Source organism: Tachypleus tridentatus, chromosome 6 (genome assembly GCF_004210375.1).
Source record: "Tachypleus tridentatus isolate NWPU-2018 chromosome 6, ASM421037v1, whole genome shotgun sequence".
Taxonomy (NCBI): Eukaryota; Metazoa; Arthropoda; class Merostomata; order Xiphosura; family Limulidae; genus Tachypleus; species Tachypleus tridentatus.
Genome location: NC_134830.1, coordinates 155,095,681 through 155,116,123, shown reverse-complemented (window position 1 = coordinate 155,116,123; position 20,443 = coordinate 155,095,681). Strand labels below are relative to the sequence as shown.

The following is a 20,443-nucleotide window of genomic DNA, read 5'->3' as shown; positions in this document are numbered from 1 at the left end:
ATATCTGATAAATGTTTACTCGCGAAACTTCAATTTTTCTATCCATACATCTTATATCCATCAATATTTACAATCTTCTGTTAATAATGTATATATATATATATATATATATATATGTATATACCATGTATTTCTTATAAACTTGTGCACAGATATAGTAATTGGTAATAAACACATTCAATGATAGTACATTATCACATAATATTCATTACCTATATAACACTTCACCATATAATACTTAATTGTAAAAGAAACTCCAAATTAAGGAAAAAATTGATTAATATAGGTATACTTTATATTAATTATGTTTAATTAATACATCAAATTGCATGCCATCCATAGCAATCAAGACGTGTCCTTATTCGTCTTCATTTCACTATTAGTTCTCTCCTGGTCTTCTATTTAAACTCATACAAAAAATTTCTTCAAGAAGTGGAACGTTGTAATTACTCGCGCACTTCACTGTTTCACACGCACTTCGATTTCTCATTTAACACTTCTCCGCTCACGTTTTATTCCACTTGAATAACATTATCGTAATGTGGGTTTTCTTTTATCTATCATTGATTGTTTTTTGGGTAATATCTCAAAACTTTTTTTGTTATCGTCTCTGGCTAATTAATCTTGTCCTTCTACACCTGTTCTCAAACTTTTCATTCTTAGATTCTCAAACATATATATATATTAATTGATTCTATTAAAATATTATCTGTATGTTTAAGTTACGATTAGGTAACATAGCCAATTAATTACGAATTTAATAATAACGTGTAGCTATTAAAAATCACTCTACATCAAAATTAGATAGGCTTTCGTTACATAATTCAACCACTTCAGTGCTCTTTGAGGAAGACAACCTTCTGTTGTTGCCCGGGCCTAATTTGGTTTTATTATTGAATTTAAACAGCTCATCTAACTTACAACATATCAGTAAAACCAGTCTTTCACGTTTTGTGCATATCACACTACTCACTAGTTTAACTGTAAAAAATATAATGATTTCATTACTGAATCAGTCAACTTCCAATTATCTCAGTTACTTCCTTCTGCTGTAGCTCTCACGTGGTCTACATGTTGATGAAATTCCATGATACTTTACCCAGCTCTCGAAGAGGTGAAGTTTCAGATTTCATCTTGCATGTTTGTCAGCTCAATAAGGTTTGACTCTACAATTATATTCTGAATTATCTGCAACGTTTTTACAGACAATAGTTCTTGCCAGTGGGATACTCTTATGTTCATCAAACTTCCTGTATATTTAGTTTTACTTCTAAAACTATAGGATAATGTAATTCATTGGCTGTGAGCAGAACAAGTTGTAGCCAATCTAAGATATCAACTATTCCTTAATTTAATTACATCAGTTTGATAATCAAACCGATTTAAATTAATTTAATATCAATAAGGTAAGTTTATCTTTTACATATAAAATAACGAAGTTCCTGGTGTCTTAATTTTGTGAAAATAAATTTTATTATATTTTTACACAGTTCAGGGTCACATACTCTAATGACACCTTCAATACATTTCAGTATAACTACCTCTATCATTTCCACAGTTTGAGCTAACGAACAGTTTCAAACCATATCCGTCTGTCTATTAAACCTTGTTTTTGTGGGTTCCGAAAGGAAATCAAAATCCTATCTTTAATATCTTTAATTCTAATAAAAATATTCTATCTTAACAAGATATCGTCTAAGGCCTCATAGTTCTCAGTTAATCCTTCCTGTAAGATCCTTACTAAACATTAGATAGCTATTACCTGATTGGTCATATGAAATGACGTCATATTTTCCAAACCGCTCTCATCGAAATTAACACGACTACTTACCATAAAATATTTCCCAATGATATTAATTCATCTCGTGATCAAACTATTAATCGAATATGCTGTAAAAAAATCATATATCTTCGAAAAATATCCAATTATCTCCTTATAACACAAAATTTCCTTCTCCGATAAAAATCATACCAATCTGAGTTTATACCGGTACACTACTCTCGTTCTGTGCCGCCATGTTTCCAATCATCTATAGAAAAATGATCGAAATAAAACTACAGACATGTCTTCAACAAAACATATAAAGACAAGTGTCTTATAGCCACACACTTATGTATGTATAACATATACGACAATGTATAGACACATCTTATATCGTGTACTTATTTCTAATTTCAACTTCCATATGGCTTAACATATTGTTAAAAGGTTCTAGCACACCACGTGTTTCTTCACTAGAGCTAACATTAACTCTTTATCATCAGTTTTGACTTTTTATTTGTTTGTTTCTCTCCATGTTCAGAAGGTTGTGTTAAATGTTTATTAGGTAACTGAAAGGCTAACTGCATTCTCTGTAATAGCTCTTGTAATCGTGATCTACCACATGATAAAGTACTTTCGGGTTATTATTTCTTGTACTGAATAGGGATCAGTACATCTCTACCATGTAATGTAAAGAACGAACTTTCCAGAGTAGACTCATTTTCATCACTTATGTAATAGATGAACCAGCTCTTCCCCAGTTTTCTGATCTTTCCCACAGTATTGAGAGATCATAAGTTGCAAAGTTCTGTTGAATCTTTTTTACTAATACGTTAGCAGCTGGATGAAAGCAGTTGTTTCAGTTTTCTGGACACCTAACAATTGATAAATGTCTTTTACTAACGTAGAAACGAAGTTACTATCTCTATCCGTCAGTAAGTACTGGGTTACACCGTATCTAGCAATTATGTTATTTACAAATGATTCAGCAATCGTTTCCGCTTTTTGATTAAGCAAGCAAGTTATTTATTAACTCATCATTATTTTGTTCACTAATCTCATAATCTAAATCACAAATTATTGGGCCAAAAACTCACACGGCACTAACAGAATAATTTTAATATTTAATTAGCCAGTTCTCAGAGAGAGTTTATAGCATATGAAGTAAGATTGGTGACAGTCGAAGCTTTCTTTGATAATACAGTTTATTATTACATACTGTGACACCCGCCCATTTATTTTATTTTGAGAAATGAAAGCAGTGGCGGTAAGACTAATTAAATTAACTGTTGGTGCTTTACCATCATCTATAGTCTAATCATTATTAGTTGTGAATTTATCATAATCTTAAAATAAAATCTCAGACACACACACAAAAAAAGTTTTTTAAACTCTTTGAGTCACACTAGATGGCACTATATTCTAGACAATGTTTGCAGGAAATATTCATTTATCAAATAAATAATGGCTTCAGAACATTTAAAAAAACAAAACTTAAATTTATAGATTTCTCACTTTAACAATTCTAGTCCCAACATAAAATATTACTATTAACATATATTCGTCGTTTTCTTTTCAATAATAAAATGAAACAGTGTGGTAGAACGAGCTCTTTGGCTTTACGTTAACACTTCAATATTTCTTCATGGTTACAGTTTTACTGTGATATTGGAAAACAGTATGACATGTTATTGTCCAGTTTAAAAGATTCAATAAAACTGTTAAAACTCAAACAGTATTATTATATTCACTAGTTTGTGATCTTATGAACCAATAGGGATCAGAATTTGATAAGAAATCAAGGGATTAAAATAGGTAATTGAAAAAAAGATTTATACTTGTTATAAGCCGTAATAAAGACAATATGTTAAAAGACCCATGTTATTTTTAAACAAGATATCAAGCTAATAATGTACAATAACCCTCATTAAAAAAGTTTATAAAATGAACAACTGATAAACATTATAAGACACATTTATGCTTGACATAAGACAAAGGTGTTAAACCTATTACATTTTAACCTTTTCGTATTTTTATTGTTCCTTAGAGATTTTCAACAAATATAACAGAATCTAATAATAGTGTCACATACACACTATAAGCGTATAATATCTTTTGCTGACTACATTTTCTTTTAAAACTTGATTTTTTTACGACAAACATAAATTGCGGAATACCATTTACAAAAGCCTTTCGATACAACATACCTTGCAAACAGTGTAAATTAAATATATTACAGACATTATAATAAATGAAAAAAGTGAAACTAACCTTATAAGAAAAATAGAACATACTATACGAAACATGTTTCAATGACTCAGAAACAAGTTAGTGAAGTAAATTAAATATTTCCATTAATTTCAGATCTGTTTACAGATTCTTAAACAGTTGTTGATTGAAGAAATAATGAATGTGGATAGAGAAACATATCCAATGAGAACATGAGTTGTTAATCATACATGCTATACCAACTGTGAAACAGTTGTTATAAAATAAGTATCTGGCAATAAAAATTAGCGTTCGGAAAGTTTATTTATATACTGTTGTGTTTGTGTGTTTTTTATTATAGTAAAGGGACATCGGTCTCTCTGCTGAGTCTTCCATATATTTAGTTGTCTGTACTGTGAAACATTGAATAATAAGTCAATAAGAAGTAATTATTGGACGCACCGTAGAACGTATAATTTAAATAAAATATTTAATTTTCACCTAAATAGCCTTAAAGAAACTTATAAAGTTTCACATAACATAATGTAACTGTACTTGACCTAAACTCGTTTGGAATGTGAAAAGGAAAGAAATAATAATAATGTGTATATAACAAACATATTAAAGTTTTCATATACAATAATTCAGATTCTAGCAAAGGGAAACAAATAACTTTTACAAATGTGTAAAATAACAAACAAAGTAAAGTTTTCACATACAGTAATGCAGATTCTAACAAAGGGAAACAAATAACTTTTTACTTTTGGACAAACTAGCGATATAAACACCAAATGTTTATTCAGCATGATATCGGACTTTGAATGAACATCAGAATCAAAAAGAAAACTAAAAACATTTGTGTGAAGTTTATAACGTTGATTTGTGGTCTAAATTATTTTATCAATACATCTGTATAAGATAACCAATCATAAAGTACGACTTTTGTATAATTGAAAATCAGTAAGTTGTAATCTGGGTTATAACAGTTTCGTAACTCAGAGCTATGGCCTTCACTATGATTGCGTCATAACAACATATTATATAAATTAGTCAATTTGAAGAACACTGTTAACATAACCAAATAACTTACAGCTGATATCAACGTCTTTTAGCTTATTGCAGTATAATGAAGATGAGGCTAGTGGTGAGTGTTTTACACTTTATTTTGTAAGTTAATTATCGGTTAAACTCTATTACAGCTCACCGGAGACAAATAGTTGTATTTGGTGCATGGTATCATTCCAGGGTGAGAAGTGGCAGAATAATGTGAGATAAATAGAGCAAAATTAATTTCTTGTTTGTTGTTTCATTTGTCAAAGTGCTGGTTTACTGGGAATTCTTCTATACTATATAAGAGTATCTTTCTAAAAAATTACTTCATCAATTTATATTTCACAAATAATGACCCGAAATGAGATCAGGTCTCTTATGAACAGTAATTAAATTTGATGTAATTATCTCATATTATTCTGCGTAGAGAAGTGCCTCTTCTCACACTGAAATGATATCATTCAACAAATACAACTATTTGTCTCCGGTGAGTTGTGTTACAATTTCACCGATAATTAACTTATATAATAAACTGTAGAAAATTTACCACTGTCCTCATCTTCATTAGACTGCGATAGGATAAAAGACGTTGATAGAAGCTATAACTTACACATACGATAGAAAATGTTCGTATTACTGCGTCGTGGATAGTTTTTCATCAAAACTTAAAAAGTGTCACGATTAGGATAATGAAAGTATAGTATATTATAAATATTATATCAACACACACCTTCATGCATTTCTATGTAAATTGAACGACAAATAAACTGTTTATAAACAAATAATCAAATGTAGGAGGTGCAGTAAGTGTTCGTGCGTCTACTTTAATGGTCAGTTGTGCAGCCCTTCAGATGAATTACTTGGCGCAATCTCTCCTCATAGCCCTCCATGATCGTTTGACAGTACTCGACTAGTGTTTTCTTCCATTCTTCTTTACAGAAGGCCTCTAATTCATGCAAGGTTTTCGGATGACGTTGATGAACCCTGATCTTCAACTCATGCCAAACGTTTTCAATTGGGTTGAGATTGAGTGACTTCGATGGCCACTCCAGAACGCTTATATGATTTCTCTGCAACCAGGATTGCACATATTTCGATGTGTGATAAGGGACATTATCGTGCTGGAAGATCCAACAATGTCCAAGCCGCAAGTTCCGAGCATCATTCTTGATATAAGTGCCTAATATATCAACGTACTCTTCTTTTTTTCATGATTCCGTTGACGCGGTGAAGGCTGCCTACACCAGAAGAGGTGAAGAAGCCCCATATCATGATCGAGCCACCTGCGTATTTCACAGTAGGGACGGTGTTCTTTGGAAGATTTCGTTCCCCCTTCTTACGGAAAATATTGCGAACATCATTGTGGCCAAAAAGCTCGATTTTAGTCTTGTCTGACCAAAGAATGAGTATTCTTGCATACCTCAATCGTGCTTCTAAATGATCAGGCTTTAAATATGGATTTCTACGTGGACGACATGTTTTGAACCCAGAAGAGAGTAACGTGTTCGTAACTGAAGAGGTGCTTATTTCAATCCCAGTTTCCCTTACCAGAGTCTGTATGTCATTACGTGTTAAACAAGGGTTCTTACTATTCTTACTAACTTTTCTGAGAACCTTCCTCTTGGTTCTTTCTGAAATTTTGGTGGGTCGTCCAGAACGAGGGAGGTTAGCAGTTGATTCTGTGAGCTCAAACTTGGTAATTATTGTTTGAACAATATATTTCGGCACATTAAGTTGTGTAGTAACACCGGAAAGAGATACACGAGACTTGTATTTTACAATAATTCGGCTCTTTAAATCACTGGACAGTTTATTCCTGTTTGCCATAAAATAATTTATAGTTGTGTTAAAACATGAATTTCCTTAAATTAACCAAGAGAAAGTTTCCAACTCTTTGTCAAAATGAAGATGACCTGAGAAGGTGGAAATGTTGTTCTCAACTTAATCTCAGTAAATGTTTTAATACGCATACCAAACATCTTTACGTTAAGTTGGTTTCTCGTCATCACGAATAAACTTCCCCAATCCTTTAAAAATAATTAAATTTAATTAAATAACTTACTTATTACAACATCGAAAATTTTGTGCTTTTATTTAATTTATATGAAACTTTATATATCTTTTCTTTTTAAAGCTTGTGAGGATCCGGATTATCACCAATAGAAATGATGTTCTGAAACCTTGTCTTTATTGAATTAACAACCTGAAGGTTATAATAGTGCAATAAAAATATATGCTTGAAATTACTGTATACATAATTTTGAAATAATAAAACTTTTCATAAAATAAACTGAATCAAGTAAGAAATAAAGTGTAATTTATAGTTAAAAGAAAACTTTCGTTTGTGTGTCTGTCTGTGTGTTTCTCCTGTTCAAGGAACACGATTTTATACAGAATCAAATGCTGGCTTAGGTTAATTTCCGTAAAATATATTTCAAGTGTTTGCAATTCGAAAAAGTAATTTTCCAAAAGGAATATTACTACATGGTCAAATGTTTGACCCGGAGATTTTCCTTGTATCAGTTCTCACATTCTTGTTATCGATATTTGATCAATAAGCCAGCTGTTTACAATTCAGGATGTTTTAAGTTTTCAGTAATCAATCCTTCGTAATTTTATTCCATCATGTGGTGGTGTCAACCTGTCACAGTTTCTTCCTGGTTCCACTCATTAATACAGTGTCCATAGTTTCCATAACCCCTTGAGTGACCTTGTTAGCGTCAATTAATCACAGACTAAACGCTAAACGTGCAGCGGAAACTTTCTCAACATATTTTATAGAATCATTGTTCTTCTATAATTATCATTGTTTCATGCACGTGTGTACTGAAACTTCTGTGTACCTGTAAGCTTTCAGGGGAGATATATTGTCTTTGTAAAAAACAAACAAACTGAAGATATGCAATCTTTACACGACGAGAATGTTGATTATTTAAATGGTTATAATTTCATAAGAAAGATGAAATTTAATATATATATTTTTATCACAGGTTTTTGTTTTCCTTTTGGTTACTACGGTCTGCACTACAGGAAGTAAAGCTAAAAATGGAAATAACGATAGAAACTTGGAACATCTACGAAGGTTGCGGTAATCACGGAAACAAAGAGGGAGACATGAAAGTAACAGGGATCCAGGTTTTCATAAAAGTAATTGAAATAAAGGAGAAAATAAGAAAGAGTTAGAAATAGACACAACTGGAGGCTTAGACACTACCTATGGCTTAAGAGGTGGTGGAAGCTACAACAGCAGTTTGAGATACGAAAAAGTATTGGGATAGTGAGCTAACAAAAAATGACCGTCAAAATTTGTTTACAGAAAATCGTAATAGCAGAGGATAATTGGTAACAGCTAATTCAGGTTACTTTAAACTATTGAGTATGCTAAACTTTTAATATATAAATATTGCGAAATTCCACCTTTCTCGTAAGAATGATACAAAATTTAATTACCTGGTCATGCCGCTTGATTTTTAGCGTGAGGATCGTGAGTTTAAATATTCGTCATGCGAAACATGCTCACCCTTTCAGTTGTTCAGATGTTTTTATGATAACGGTCAATCCTACGATTCATTGGTAATATAGTAGCCCAATAATTGATTTACACTGATAAATTAGAGACTGCTAGCACAGATAGCTCTCGTTTAACCCTCTGTGAAATTAAAAAGGAAGAAGCAAACCAATTCAGGAATACAAAATTGAAGGTAGGTAAAATGATTAAACAGTTTATAATTCTGATGGTAACTTACTGATTGACCAACATTTATCCCCAAGTGGCACAGCGGGAAGTCTGCGTATTCACATCAACAGAAATCGGGTTTTGATAATCGTTGTGGGCCCGTACAGGTAGCCCACTGAGTAGCTTCGTAATCTGAATTGTAAAATAAAAAAAAACTGTTGATTGAAATTAAGTTCGATTTTTTAGAATAGAAAATGAAGAGTAATTTATACTTTAAAATATCTTTAGATAATTTGTTGGTGTGTGTTTCTCATGTACCATTAACACGGTTCGATACAGAAAGATATGCTTACTGGTGGGTAGATTCTTTAGAATATATTTCCAGTCTGAGTCAGTGAAACTTTGGCGTTAATGTTATAGCACAAAGACATTGAGAAAAGAGAACAACAGTCAAACGAATCATCAATTCCATCGGCTGTAGAATAGTATAAACTGTACAAGTATGTTTCGGTGTTGGTAAATGCGTGTATTAACAGCAACAATGTACGAATTGATCTATTTATAATCTGGTTATTTTCAACTTCTCCAAAATTATCTGATGTTTTATAATTTTCAAAAGTTCAGATTTTAAAAACTTCCTTCGTTTCCTTTCGATAAAGATATTTTGACAAAAATATGTGGGATAACGAAATAAATTCAATTGATTTATTAAAGAAAAACCCACGTGTAGTTTTATGATATTTAGGTTCATTTGTTGATACCACGGTGTACTAGATTTCAACTTCTCAACTGAACAAAAATGGATACGTTTAAACATGGTGATAAGTTAATAATGAACAGTTTTCACGAGTAACATAATGTTTGAAATCATTTATAAGAACTACCAGGGATGTTGAAAAAATCATATATTCGATTAGTTTAAATATAAATTGAATAAAATTACTCATCCTTAATCTAAATTGTTCAGCTTTACTTGTATTGATAAATGTAATTACAAATCATTGAATAATTTAGTGAATATAGTCAATATAAACATTATTTGAATGGTGTTGTAACAAATATCATTGAAGGAGCTTGGCAGAAAATAAAATATAATTCTTCCTGTTTGTTGTTTTATACGACGAGAACATTTGTCACAGTGTTATTTTACTAGAAATTCTGTTATACTGAATTGAATAAAAATTTATATTTCACTAAAAATGTCTCATAATGATATTTGGTATCTTCTCATCAGAAATCAATTTTAGTTTAATTATCTGGCATTATTCTACGTAGAGGACTGCAACTTCCCATGAGGGAATGATACCATGCAACAAATACAACTATTTATCTTCGGTGACTTATGTTGCAGTTTAACAGATAATTAAGTGATAGAATAAACTGTAAAACACTTCCCACTGTCCTCATGTTCATTAGATTGCGATAAGGTAAAAGTCGTTGATATCAGCTGTAAGTTAGTTGGCTATGTTTAAAGTATTCTTGAAGTTTACGTATTTAGATAAAGTAGTGATATGACGCAATGATTCTTAAGGCCATAGCTGTCAGTAACGAAAATGGGATGTAACTTTCTATCATTGGTTTTACTAAAAGAAATGTTGTACTCTATATTTAGCTTTTTCTTCAGATGTATTTGCAAATCCGACATCATAAAAATAATGTTTATGGTGTTTATATCGTCAGTTCGTCCAAAAGTAAATTACAGAGTTATTTGTTTCTCTTCAATGCAATCTGAATTATTTTATGTGAAAAAATTTAATTTGTTTTTATTTTATCAATTTATTATTATTTATTTATCTATCATACTCAAACTTTCCTTTTGTGTTTAGGTTATATACAGTTACGTTATGTTATGTGAATTTAATTTAGACTACTTTTCATTGACAGAAACTTATTTTATAACAACTTTTTTCCAGTTGGTATATCATGTGTGATTTACAACTCGAGATCTCATAAGATAATATTTTTTATGCACGTTATAGTTTCAATTAACAGCTGTTTAAGGTTATATAAACAAATCTGGAAACATTGCAAATGTTTAATACACCTTAAAATTTTGTTTCCAAGTCATTTGTACATATTTCATAAAATATATTTTGTTGTTCTTTAAAGGTTAGTTTCACTAACTTATTGATTATAATGTCTGTAATATATGTAATTTATAATATCTATAATGTATGTGGTATCAAATGGTTTACGATAATAGTATTCCGCAATCTATGTTTATCGTATATGAACAGGTCTGAAAAGACACCGTTGTCAACAATTGATATTTCTTGTTTACAGTGTGGTGTAAATACTATTATTATAATCTCTTCTACCTATTGAAAATATCGAAGAAACTATATGAAAAATATAAAGGTTAACAAAGTAACAAGTCTAACACTAATGTCTCATGTAATGTATGAATGTGTATTGTAATATTTATCAATTTTTCATTTTTTTTACTTTGTATAAGAATTATTAGCTTGAAATCTTTGTTTGGAAATTACAAAGATATTATGTGATATTTTCAATATTACGGTTGATAATAAAATGTAATCTTATTTTTAATTAGCTACATTAATCGCTAGATTAATTATCAAATTCTGATTCACATTAAATGATAAGATCAAAATTAAGAATAAAATTGTTTGACTTTCAACAGTTTCAATGAATCTTATTAAACCAGACAATAAAATGTCATACTGTTTTTTTGTATTGAAGTAGTACCGTAGCTATGCAGGAAGTCTGGAATTATTAAGGTAAAGTAAAGCCAAAATGATCATTCTTTGACACTGTTTTTTGCTACGTGTATGTCCACAAATAAGACTGTATTTTAAGATCATGATAAAATCACATATATTAATGGTTTCTAACTGTGAATGGCAGTGAAGCATTAGTAGTGAATTTTAATTAATCTTACAGCCACTGGTTCGCATCCCCGTTGCGCTACACATGCTCACCCTTTCAGCCGTGCGGCGTTATAATGTGCGGTGTATCCCACTATTCGTTGCTAAAAGAGTAGCCCAAGAGTTGGCGGTGGGCGGTGACGACTAGCTGCCTTCTCTTTCGACTTGCACTGCTAAATTAGGGACGGCTAGCGCATATAGCCCTTGAGTAGCTTTGTGCGAAATTCACAAAACAAAATTAACACTTTTGTGAAAACCTGTGGTTCCACAGATGTTTCAGATTGAAACCACTTACTTTTATCATTTCAATTGATCTGATCTCAATAAAAATATTCACTTACGCGCAAGTACATATAACATATACATTTTTGTAGAAATATGGAAGTGATAGAGAAAAATGGTTATCATTTCTGTATAACTTGATTGTCAGCCTTACAACATACAAAAACTTTTAAGTTTCCACAAAGTAGCCAATGATGCTGTTTGTAGTTGACCTTATTAAGAAGTTCAAGATTTTCGTACAAACCAAATGAGCAACAGGAAGATGTTACTATTGTGTAGAATACCTTTCAGACTTTTTTTGGAGGAATCAATGAACAATCACCACTCACTCTGCTCATATACTGCAGCTTCTAGTGATGTTATTAATTGTGCAATATTAATACAATAAACCAGTGAACCTTCATACAAAGAAAGTATAAACTGTTTCTCATTATTTCTGTACCAGTAATGTGACGTCTCAAGAGAAAGTAAGCTCTTAGTCTGAAACCTATAACCCATAATCCCTGGAAAATCTTTTAATAGGCTCTAATCTATCATCAAATCAATAAGTTCATATTATGAAAAGCTGTTGTTTCCCAGATGTTTTATGTTGAAGCCACTCCCTATTATCATTTCTGTTGACACTCAGAAATTTACTATAAATATAATAGAATATATTTGGGTTATTTACACGACCTGTTGCTGCCATAAAGAATAACAAATAATACTGAATGAAAAAAAGTATCAAAGTGGACGCAAAACCAAATACTATCCAGAAATGACATGTCAGGCGCCTGTTAACCGTTTATATGCTAGCGGTGTGTTTCTCATGGGTTCTATAACAACAAATAAAGCTCTCACAATGTAAAAATCTATAGCCAGTTGTTGTCAACATTTTATGCACAGCAAAATGTGACCAGATCTCAATAAAAAAGATTCACTTATGTAAAATTACATGTGACATTTTTCTTGAAGTCTGAAAGTGATAAATAAGAATGGTTATCATTTCTGGATTCAGCGAACAGAATTACTGTATAACTTTTGAAAATTTTAAGACAAAAAACCATCGCAGTTTTCTATTATTCACTTATAATTAAGAAAGAAACTTATTATGCTATTGTAATAATAGATTATGTTAAGAAAATTCAGCATGAAGTGATTTTGGTTCCTCGGGATGGAACACAATACATGTTTACCCAATATACCAGTTCATTATACTTTGTTGTTTATCATCTTATTATTAGTCAGTTATAAACTGAAACTACAAACTAGTTAAGTTTAATTTTTATTTATCACACAACTTCATTGTGTCGCTTTTAGTTGTGTATTTATATTGATTCCTTAATATTATTAGGGTTTTCATATGGCGATAGAAACTTATGCATTTTGTTTCAGAAAGTTTATTCTAAATAATTATCTAATCCACACGTCGTGTGAAAGTGAATTTCTTCATGACAACAGAACAATACAAAATGTAGTTTATTCTTTTTATAATATATCACAAATAACAACCTTTTTAATGTACATTTTATAAAATCCTGGGAATGCTTGTGGTGGCTCACACTTGCATTACATTAATTTAACAGTGACATTAATTTAGAAAAACACCAATGTAAAAGGGAAGACCACTCTAAAATGTAACAAAAAAGGTAGAATGGAAAGTTAGACCTAAAGAAAATTAAACACATTGAGACTTGTTATGTTCTAATCGTGTGTGTATGTAAGTTTGTGTGAAACGTTGCCATCGTTTAGAAATATGAAAAAATCACTCTTGAGGTGTAGGCGTTGCAAACTGATATTTTCCCTAATAAACTTACCAGAAAGTATATCCGGCCTCAACGTCACATATTAAATATTTAATTTTCCTTATACTTAAGAGAAAATAAATATGTAACATCACCATAAGATTTTAGGCCTAGAAGTACCATTAGAATGAAATTTAATTCAGTCGTTGAAGAACGTTAAAGCTGAATAAAGAGTTTAACGTATTAGACCTGGTAAAATAATCCAGGATTCAGTTTGTATCTTTTTATAAATTAAAACAGCGTAAAATATATTCTTCAAACGTTAAATACTGAAAAATATAGCAATATGAAATTATTTTCTCACTACCCACAATTGGTAAAAAAAACAAGAAAGAAAAAGCTATCATTTCACACATCGATACAATCGTTCATTAAAGTTTATTTATCCTACCCGCTCCCCTAGTCGATGTAAAATAACCATTTCTATATATACTTGTCTTTGATGTTCTATTTTCTGGTTTAATTCACATAAATCGTCTGTCGTTGCTTTTCCGAACAAAAATTTTGAAACATTTCCTCCAGCGTCTATTAAACCACGTTTTTTGTGAAGTCCGATCGAAAAGATATCTTTAGTATCCTTTAAATCAAATAACAAATTTTCTATCTTAAGAAGATATCGTTTATCTTAGATACGCAAACGCAAATTAACGTGGCAGGGGTTTAGTTTAGAGAGAGAGAAATCAGAAGAATTCTCTTTCCAACTGGGGTGTTCAGTAACGTTGTGGTTCCTCTTCGTCCTCTTTCGTGGAAGGTTATTGAATTTAGCTGTTTTTTAATAATTTTTAAACTCTTTTTTTTGGGTAAAGGAGTGAAGTTGTTCATACGTAATATTATCCATGAACCAGTCAAAGGCAGCACCGGACCCGTCTTTGTCTTAGGTATTATAGTTCTTAATTTATATTTCCTGTGAGATCCTCACTAAACATAAGATATCTGTTCCCTGATTTGTCACTTGAAATTATGTCATATTAACTAACTTACGTAAAAAGATTTCTCGAACAATATTAGTTCTTTTCCTATTCAAATTATTAAGCAAACGTACTGTGGAAATGGTTTATTTTCAAGAATTATCTGAAAAAATATAATTCTTTTTTATTTCAAGAATTATCCACCTATCTTCTGACAACATAAAATTTCTTTCTTCAATATAATACTTGCCCGTCTTATTTTTAGTGGTACAATACTCACTCCCTGCCGCCATGTTTACACTCATCCATAGAATAATTATCGTAGTAAATCTGCAGATGTATGAACTACCAAAACATATAAAGACAAGAGTCTTATAACCACACCACATATCTATATAACTATACAGCAATGTTTATACATATCCTATATTGTCTACGTAATTCTAATTACAGTTATACATTTCTCTTAACATATTGATATAAGCTTGTTGCACACCGCCAGTTTCGTCATCAGGGCTAACATTAACTCTATTAATGTCATTTTTTATTCTAAATACAGCTACTTGTCGAATGAATTTCACTTCTCGTTTAGTAGTGGTAAGCATTACTTCAGGTTGAGTTGGCACAGGACCACTTAATCTACCCCTATAATCATCTTTAACACCATAAACTTACACCGTTGTAGGCGTTATTGACAAACTATCCTTGGGCACAGTGATGTTAACGTCACTTGACCCTCTGTTTCAACACTTTCACCACCTAATATGGTATTAATGTCATCTAACTTTTAATTATATATCTCGGCTTCACTTATCTCCTCATCATCATAAGATAAATCTAGTTTATTCGAGTAATTAAATTCAATATTTTCTTTTATCAGTCGTCTGGTTTTCATCAGTCATATATACGTACTGATATGGTTTTCTTTCCTTCAGTTTCTTTAATCTATTAACACGTACCAACTGTTTTAGTTTTCGATGGATTTCTTGAATTTCAAAATAAATTCGACTTGTTTGTTTTAGGACTCTGAGAAGGCCTTTCCATAGCTTTACTAGTTTCTTGCTATTTCCTATTTTAACAAGATAAAAAAATAGTTTAACTGTTAATTTTATGTCATTAATTTTTATCCTTATATTTACTTGGGCCCGGCATGGCCAGGTGGTTAGGTAACTCGACCCGCAATCACACACGCACGTGTATATAATGCACACGAAAACCTTTCATTTTACACTCTGCACAGGACCGGCATAACCAGGTGGGTTAAGGCGTTCGGCTCGTAATCAGAGGGTTGCAGGTTACAATCCCTGCTACACCAAAACATAATTGCCTTTTCAGCCATAGGGCGTCATAATGTGACGTTCAATTCCACCTTTGTTGGTAGAAGAGTAGCCCAAGAGTTGACAGTGGTTGGTGATAACTAGCTGCCTTCCCTCTAGTCTTACATTGGTATATTAGGGACGGATAGCGCAGATAGCCCTCGAGTTGTTTGCGCGAAATTCTAAACAAACAAACATATTTCCTCGTTTCTCTCTATGTTTAGCAGCTTTTGTTAAATGTTTAATAGTTAACTCAAAAGCCAACTGCATTTTCAGTCTTGTAATCATAATCCACTGCATGATTAAATACTTTATAGGTCATGACCTTTTCCATAGGCTGCATTACATCTCTACCATGTAGTTGAAAAACGGACTATCCAAAGTAGACTCATTTTCAGCACTTTGTAATAAATGAACCAGCTCTTCCCAAGTTTTCTAATCTTTCTCACAGCATTGAAACATCGTATCCAACAAAGTCCTTCTGAATATTTCTACTAATACGGTTGGAGCTGAACGAAAAGCAGTTGTTTCAGTTTTGTTGTTTTTTGGCATATAACAACTGTGAAATTTCTTTTATTATATTTCTATATCTAACAGTACATTCTGAGTACAACGTGTCTAGCTACAATGTTATTTACATATGCTTTAGCAATAGTTTTCACTTTTTTATCAGGAACACAAGTTATTTATTAACTCATCTTTATTTTGTTTAATAATTACATGACTTTAATCCAAAATTACTTCTAATCCATCCTCATTTTCAGTTTTAATTTCTATTATTTTGTTAATAGATTATTCTCTTCAGTTTCAGTGCCTCTTACTATTATGTTACATGGAGCATTCACATTAGAATGTTTTCTTCCTGTTATATGAATTACTTCAAAATCATAATCTTGGAGTAAGAATGACCAACATGGCTAACATCGAGGAAGAGTTCATTAATGTCATTTCTGATCTTAATGGTACATGATTTTTTGATGATAGTAAATTTCCTACCATACAGATAACAACAAAAGGTTTTATTCAATAAACTACAGCTTAGCGTTCTTGTTCTGGGACCGAGTAATTTACTTCAGCTTTTCATTACTGTCTGCTGTGATAAGTTAAAGGATGTTATTTTTTGTTTTCATTTAATTATGGCAATACTGCATTTATAGAATAACCTAAAATATCTATGTTTATTATAATTTATTTACTAACGCCTGAGTAACTTAAAATGATAGATTTCAATACAGCGTCTCCCTAATTTCACGAAAGCTTTTGTCTTTTATCTGTCCAAATAACATCTGATTCCTTCTTAGTTAGCTCAGTTAGAGGTTGGTCAACAACTAAAAATCTGGTACAGACTTTCGATAAAATCCTAGAAATGCACGAATATCTAATTTTTTAGTGCCAGGTTTTACACCGTCTGAGGTTACTAAATGATCTAGATATTCTATTTATTTTATCAACAACTGACATGTGATTGGTTTCATCTTTGAAGTTCCTTCTCGTAACCTATCAAATACACATTTTAATATTTGTAAATGTTCTTCTGTAGTCGCAGGGAACGCTATAACATCATTTAAGTAACAGAAATTTCTGAATGTTGTAGATGTAATAATACAACATATATTAATATCTTGAATGTTGAAGAAACATTACATGAACCAAAGTACATTCTGTTTAAGTGATATTTACCTGAAGGTAACACAAAAGCAGTTTTAGCTTTATCTTTTATTTATACTTGCCAGTATCCTCAAAACATTCAAAAGATAAAATGTATTTACTCTTACAGAACCTATGTAAAGGATCCTGTATATTACGTAAGAGATAAATGTCTTTAGAGAGTCAGCCTGATGCGAAGTTGACATATAAAAGACAAACTGCAATATGTGTTTTTTAAAAGAAAAGACGAATATTTCAACAAAACATCTAGATGAATCATAATATATATTCACTTGTTATCAATGTTATTCTCTTTTCTTCAGTTTGTTTATATTTTTTCTTGAGGAACATAATAATAAAAAATGTCATTATGATGAGGGAAATAATAAATATATCTAACTAAGAGTTTGTTTTCTCCCTAATTTGTAAACAATTTCTACAATTAAAAAAGAATATCATTATTGAAGTCTTCGTATATGAGTTATAGAAAATTTATTTTTCAAACTAAAATAACTTGTATGTAACTAAAGTAATCAGATTTATGTAGTATTGCAAAATATCTTATGAACAAACAGTATTCAAAACTGCATATGCAGTGATATTATTGGGCCGAACACTCATGTGACATTAACAGATTAATTTTAATACTTAAATAACCAATACCTCAAAAAATACCTTTATAAGATATGATGTATGATTGGCAACTGAAGAAGCTTTCTTTTATAATACAGTTTTTACTATATACTGGGACATCAAACGACCTATTTTCATTTTAACAAATAAAAGCAGTGACCATATAATTAATTAAGTTTTGCTTTTAATCTTTACTACCATCTACAGTCAGAAATCATTATTAGATGTGATGTTATTATGATCTTAAATTAAAATCTTTTTTCTCAACAGGCACATACACAAAACAATCTTTTTTCTTTTCTTTTATACTGTTTCAGTAAAACTAGATGGCGCTATATTCAAGAACTTTTTTTTTTTAACAGGAAACTTCCATTTGTGAAATGAAATCATGATTGCAGAACATTAAAAAAAATAAAACTTAAATTTATAGATTTCTCCACGTTTGGCAATTTCAGTCCCAACATACAATATTTTTTTAGACCTATTTTAATCGTTTCTTTTTAAATAAGTAACTAAAATAGTGTGGAAGAATAAGGACATTGGCCTTACTTTACGTTGACACTTCCATATTTCCTGCATGGTTACAGTTTTACTGTGATACAGGAAAACAGTATGACATTTTATTGTTTATTTTAATAACATTCATCAAAACTCTTAAAAGTACAAACGGTTTTACTATATTCACTAACTTCTGATCTAATGAACCAAAGATGATCAGAATTAGATAATAAATCTAGGGATTAATACAACTAATACAGAATAACATTTCTAGTTCTTAACAGCCCAAATATCGACAATATTTCATAAGATCTAGGTTATTTCTAAAAAAATATATCAAGCTAATAATGTAGTGTAATAAAAAAGTGAATAAAATAAAACATAATAAACCTTATAACATACATTTACACTTAACATGAGATATCAGTGTTAGACCTATTAGATTTTAACCTTGCATTTTCTCTTTAGATTCCCAGAGATTATCAACAGTTTGAAGAATTTATCACAACAGTATTACAATCACACTATATATGTGTAATACCTATTGCTGACTGCGTGTTTCTTTACAGACCGGCTTCTATACGGCAAATATAGTTTTCGGAATACTGTTTAAGTTAGCCATTTGATACATTATAACTTATAGACATTATAAATTAAATATATTACAGACATTATGATTAAAAAAGTTAGCGAAACTAACCTAAAAAAATGGAACATACCACACGAAGCATATATCAATGACTCGGAAATATGATAGTAAAGTATATCAAACATTTGCATTGATTTCAAAACTATTTAGACATTCTTAAATAGCTTTAATTGAAAATATAATATGGATAAAGGAACTTATTTAACGAGAACATGAGAGGTTACTCTTACATTCTATACCAACTGGGAAGAATCTGTAATGATATAAGTACCTGTCAATAGAGAATAGCGATCGGTAAATTTATTTATATTCAGTTGTTTGTGTGCTTTTATTGTAGCAAAGCCACATCAGGCTATCTGTTTGAGTCTTCCATATATTCAGTTGTCCTTACTGTGAAACATTGAACTTTAAGTAAATAAGAAATAATTTTTGGAACCACGGTGGAACGTATAATTTAAGTAAAATGAGGACTTTACACATAATGTAGTCATAAATAAACTCAGTGTGAATGTTTCACAAAACATAACGTAAGTTTACCTATCCTAAATTTAACAGAATTATGAAACTTACATAAAAATAATAATAAAAGGTAAAATGGTAAAGAAATTAAATTCTTTTCATGAAATAATTCAGATATTAATAAAGAAAACAACTAATTCTGTAATTTACTTTTCGACAGAAGTGAAGATGTAAACACCATAATATGTATGTAAAAACGGCTGGTTTCGGTTGAGAGAATTTTTTGCATAGAGGAGCGAACAACGTTTTGTGAACCTGACGATGACCGAAAATATTTCTCTGCAAGTGGGTTTTCTCGACATTTACTAAACACCATTATTTGGCATTATTTCGGACTTTGAAAGGATATATCAATATATAAGAAATTAAAAACATTTCCATAACATTTACAGCGTTCATTTGTTATTTAAATTCGTTTCTCAGTATATCTGACGAAATAGCCTATTATGAAATATGACCTTCGCATAATTTGGCATATAACATATAAGAGTTTCGTAACTCACAGCTATGGCCTTTCGTATGATTTCGTCATATCACCACATTACAGAAATACGAATAAATTTCCTCAATACTTTAAAATCATTAAAATTTATAAAATAACTCACTTATAATAACATTTCTAA

At 30.7% G+C, this 20,443-nt stretch overlaps 1 protein-coding gene across 2 annotated transcripts in view; it reads left to right on the top strand.

Annotated features, from left to right (window-relative positions):
• Window positions 1-5,062: 5,062 nt before the first annotated feature.
• Window positions 5,063-20,443, top strand: part of LOC143254181 (uncharacterized) — a 124,658-nt gene continuing 109,277 nt past the window's right edge. Inside the window, exon 1 of one of the 2 annotated variants that reach the window (XM_076508973.1) lies at window positions 5,063-5,114. In XM_076508973.1, coding sequence (XP_076365088.1) covers window positions 5,097-5,114 — 18 coding nt within the window. In that variant the 5' untranslated portion in view covers window positions 5,063-5,096. The remainder of the gene's footprint in view (window positions 5,115-20,443) is intronic. The other variant, XM_076508974.1, reaches the window with a different exon arrangement.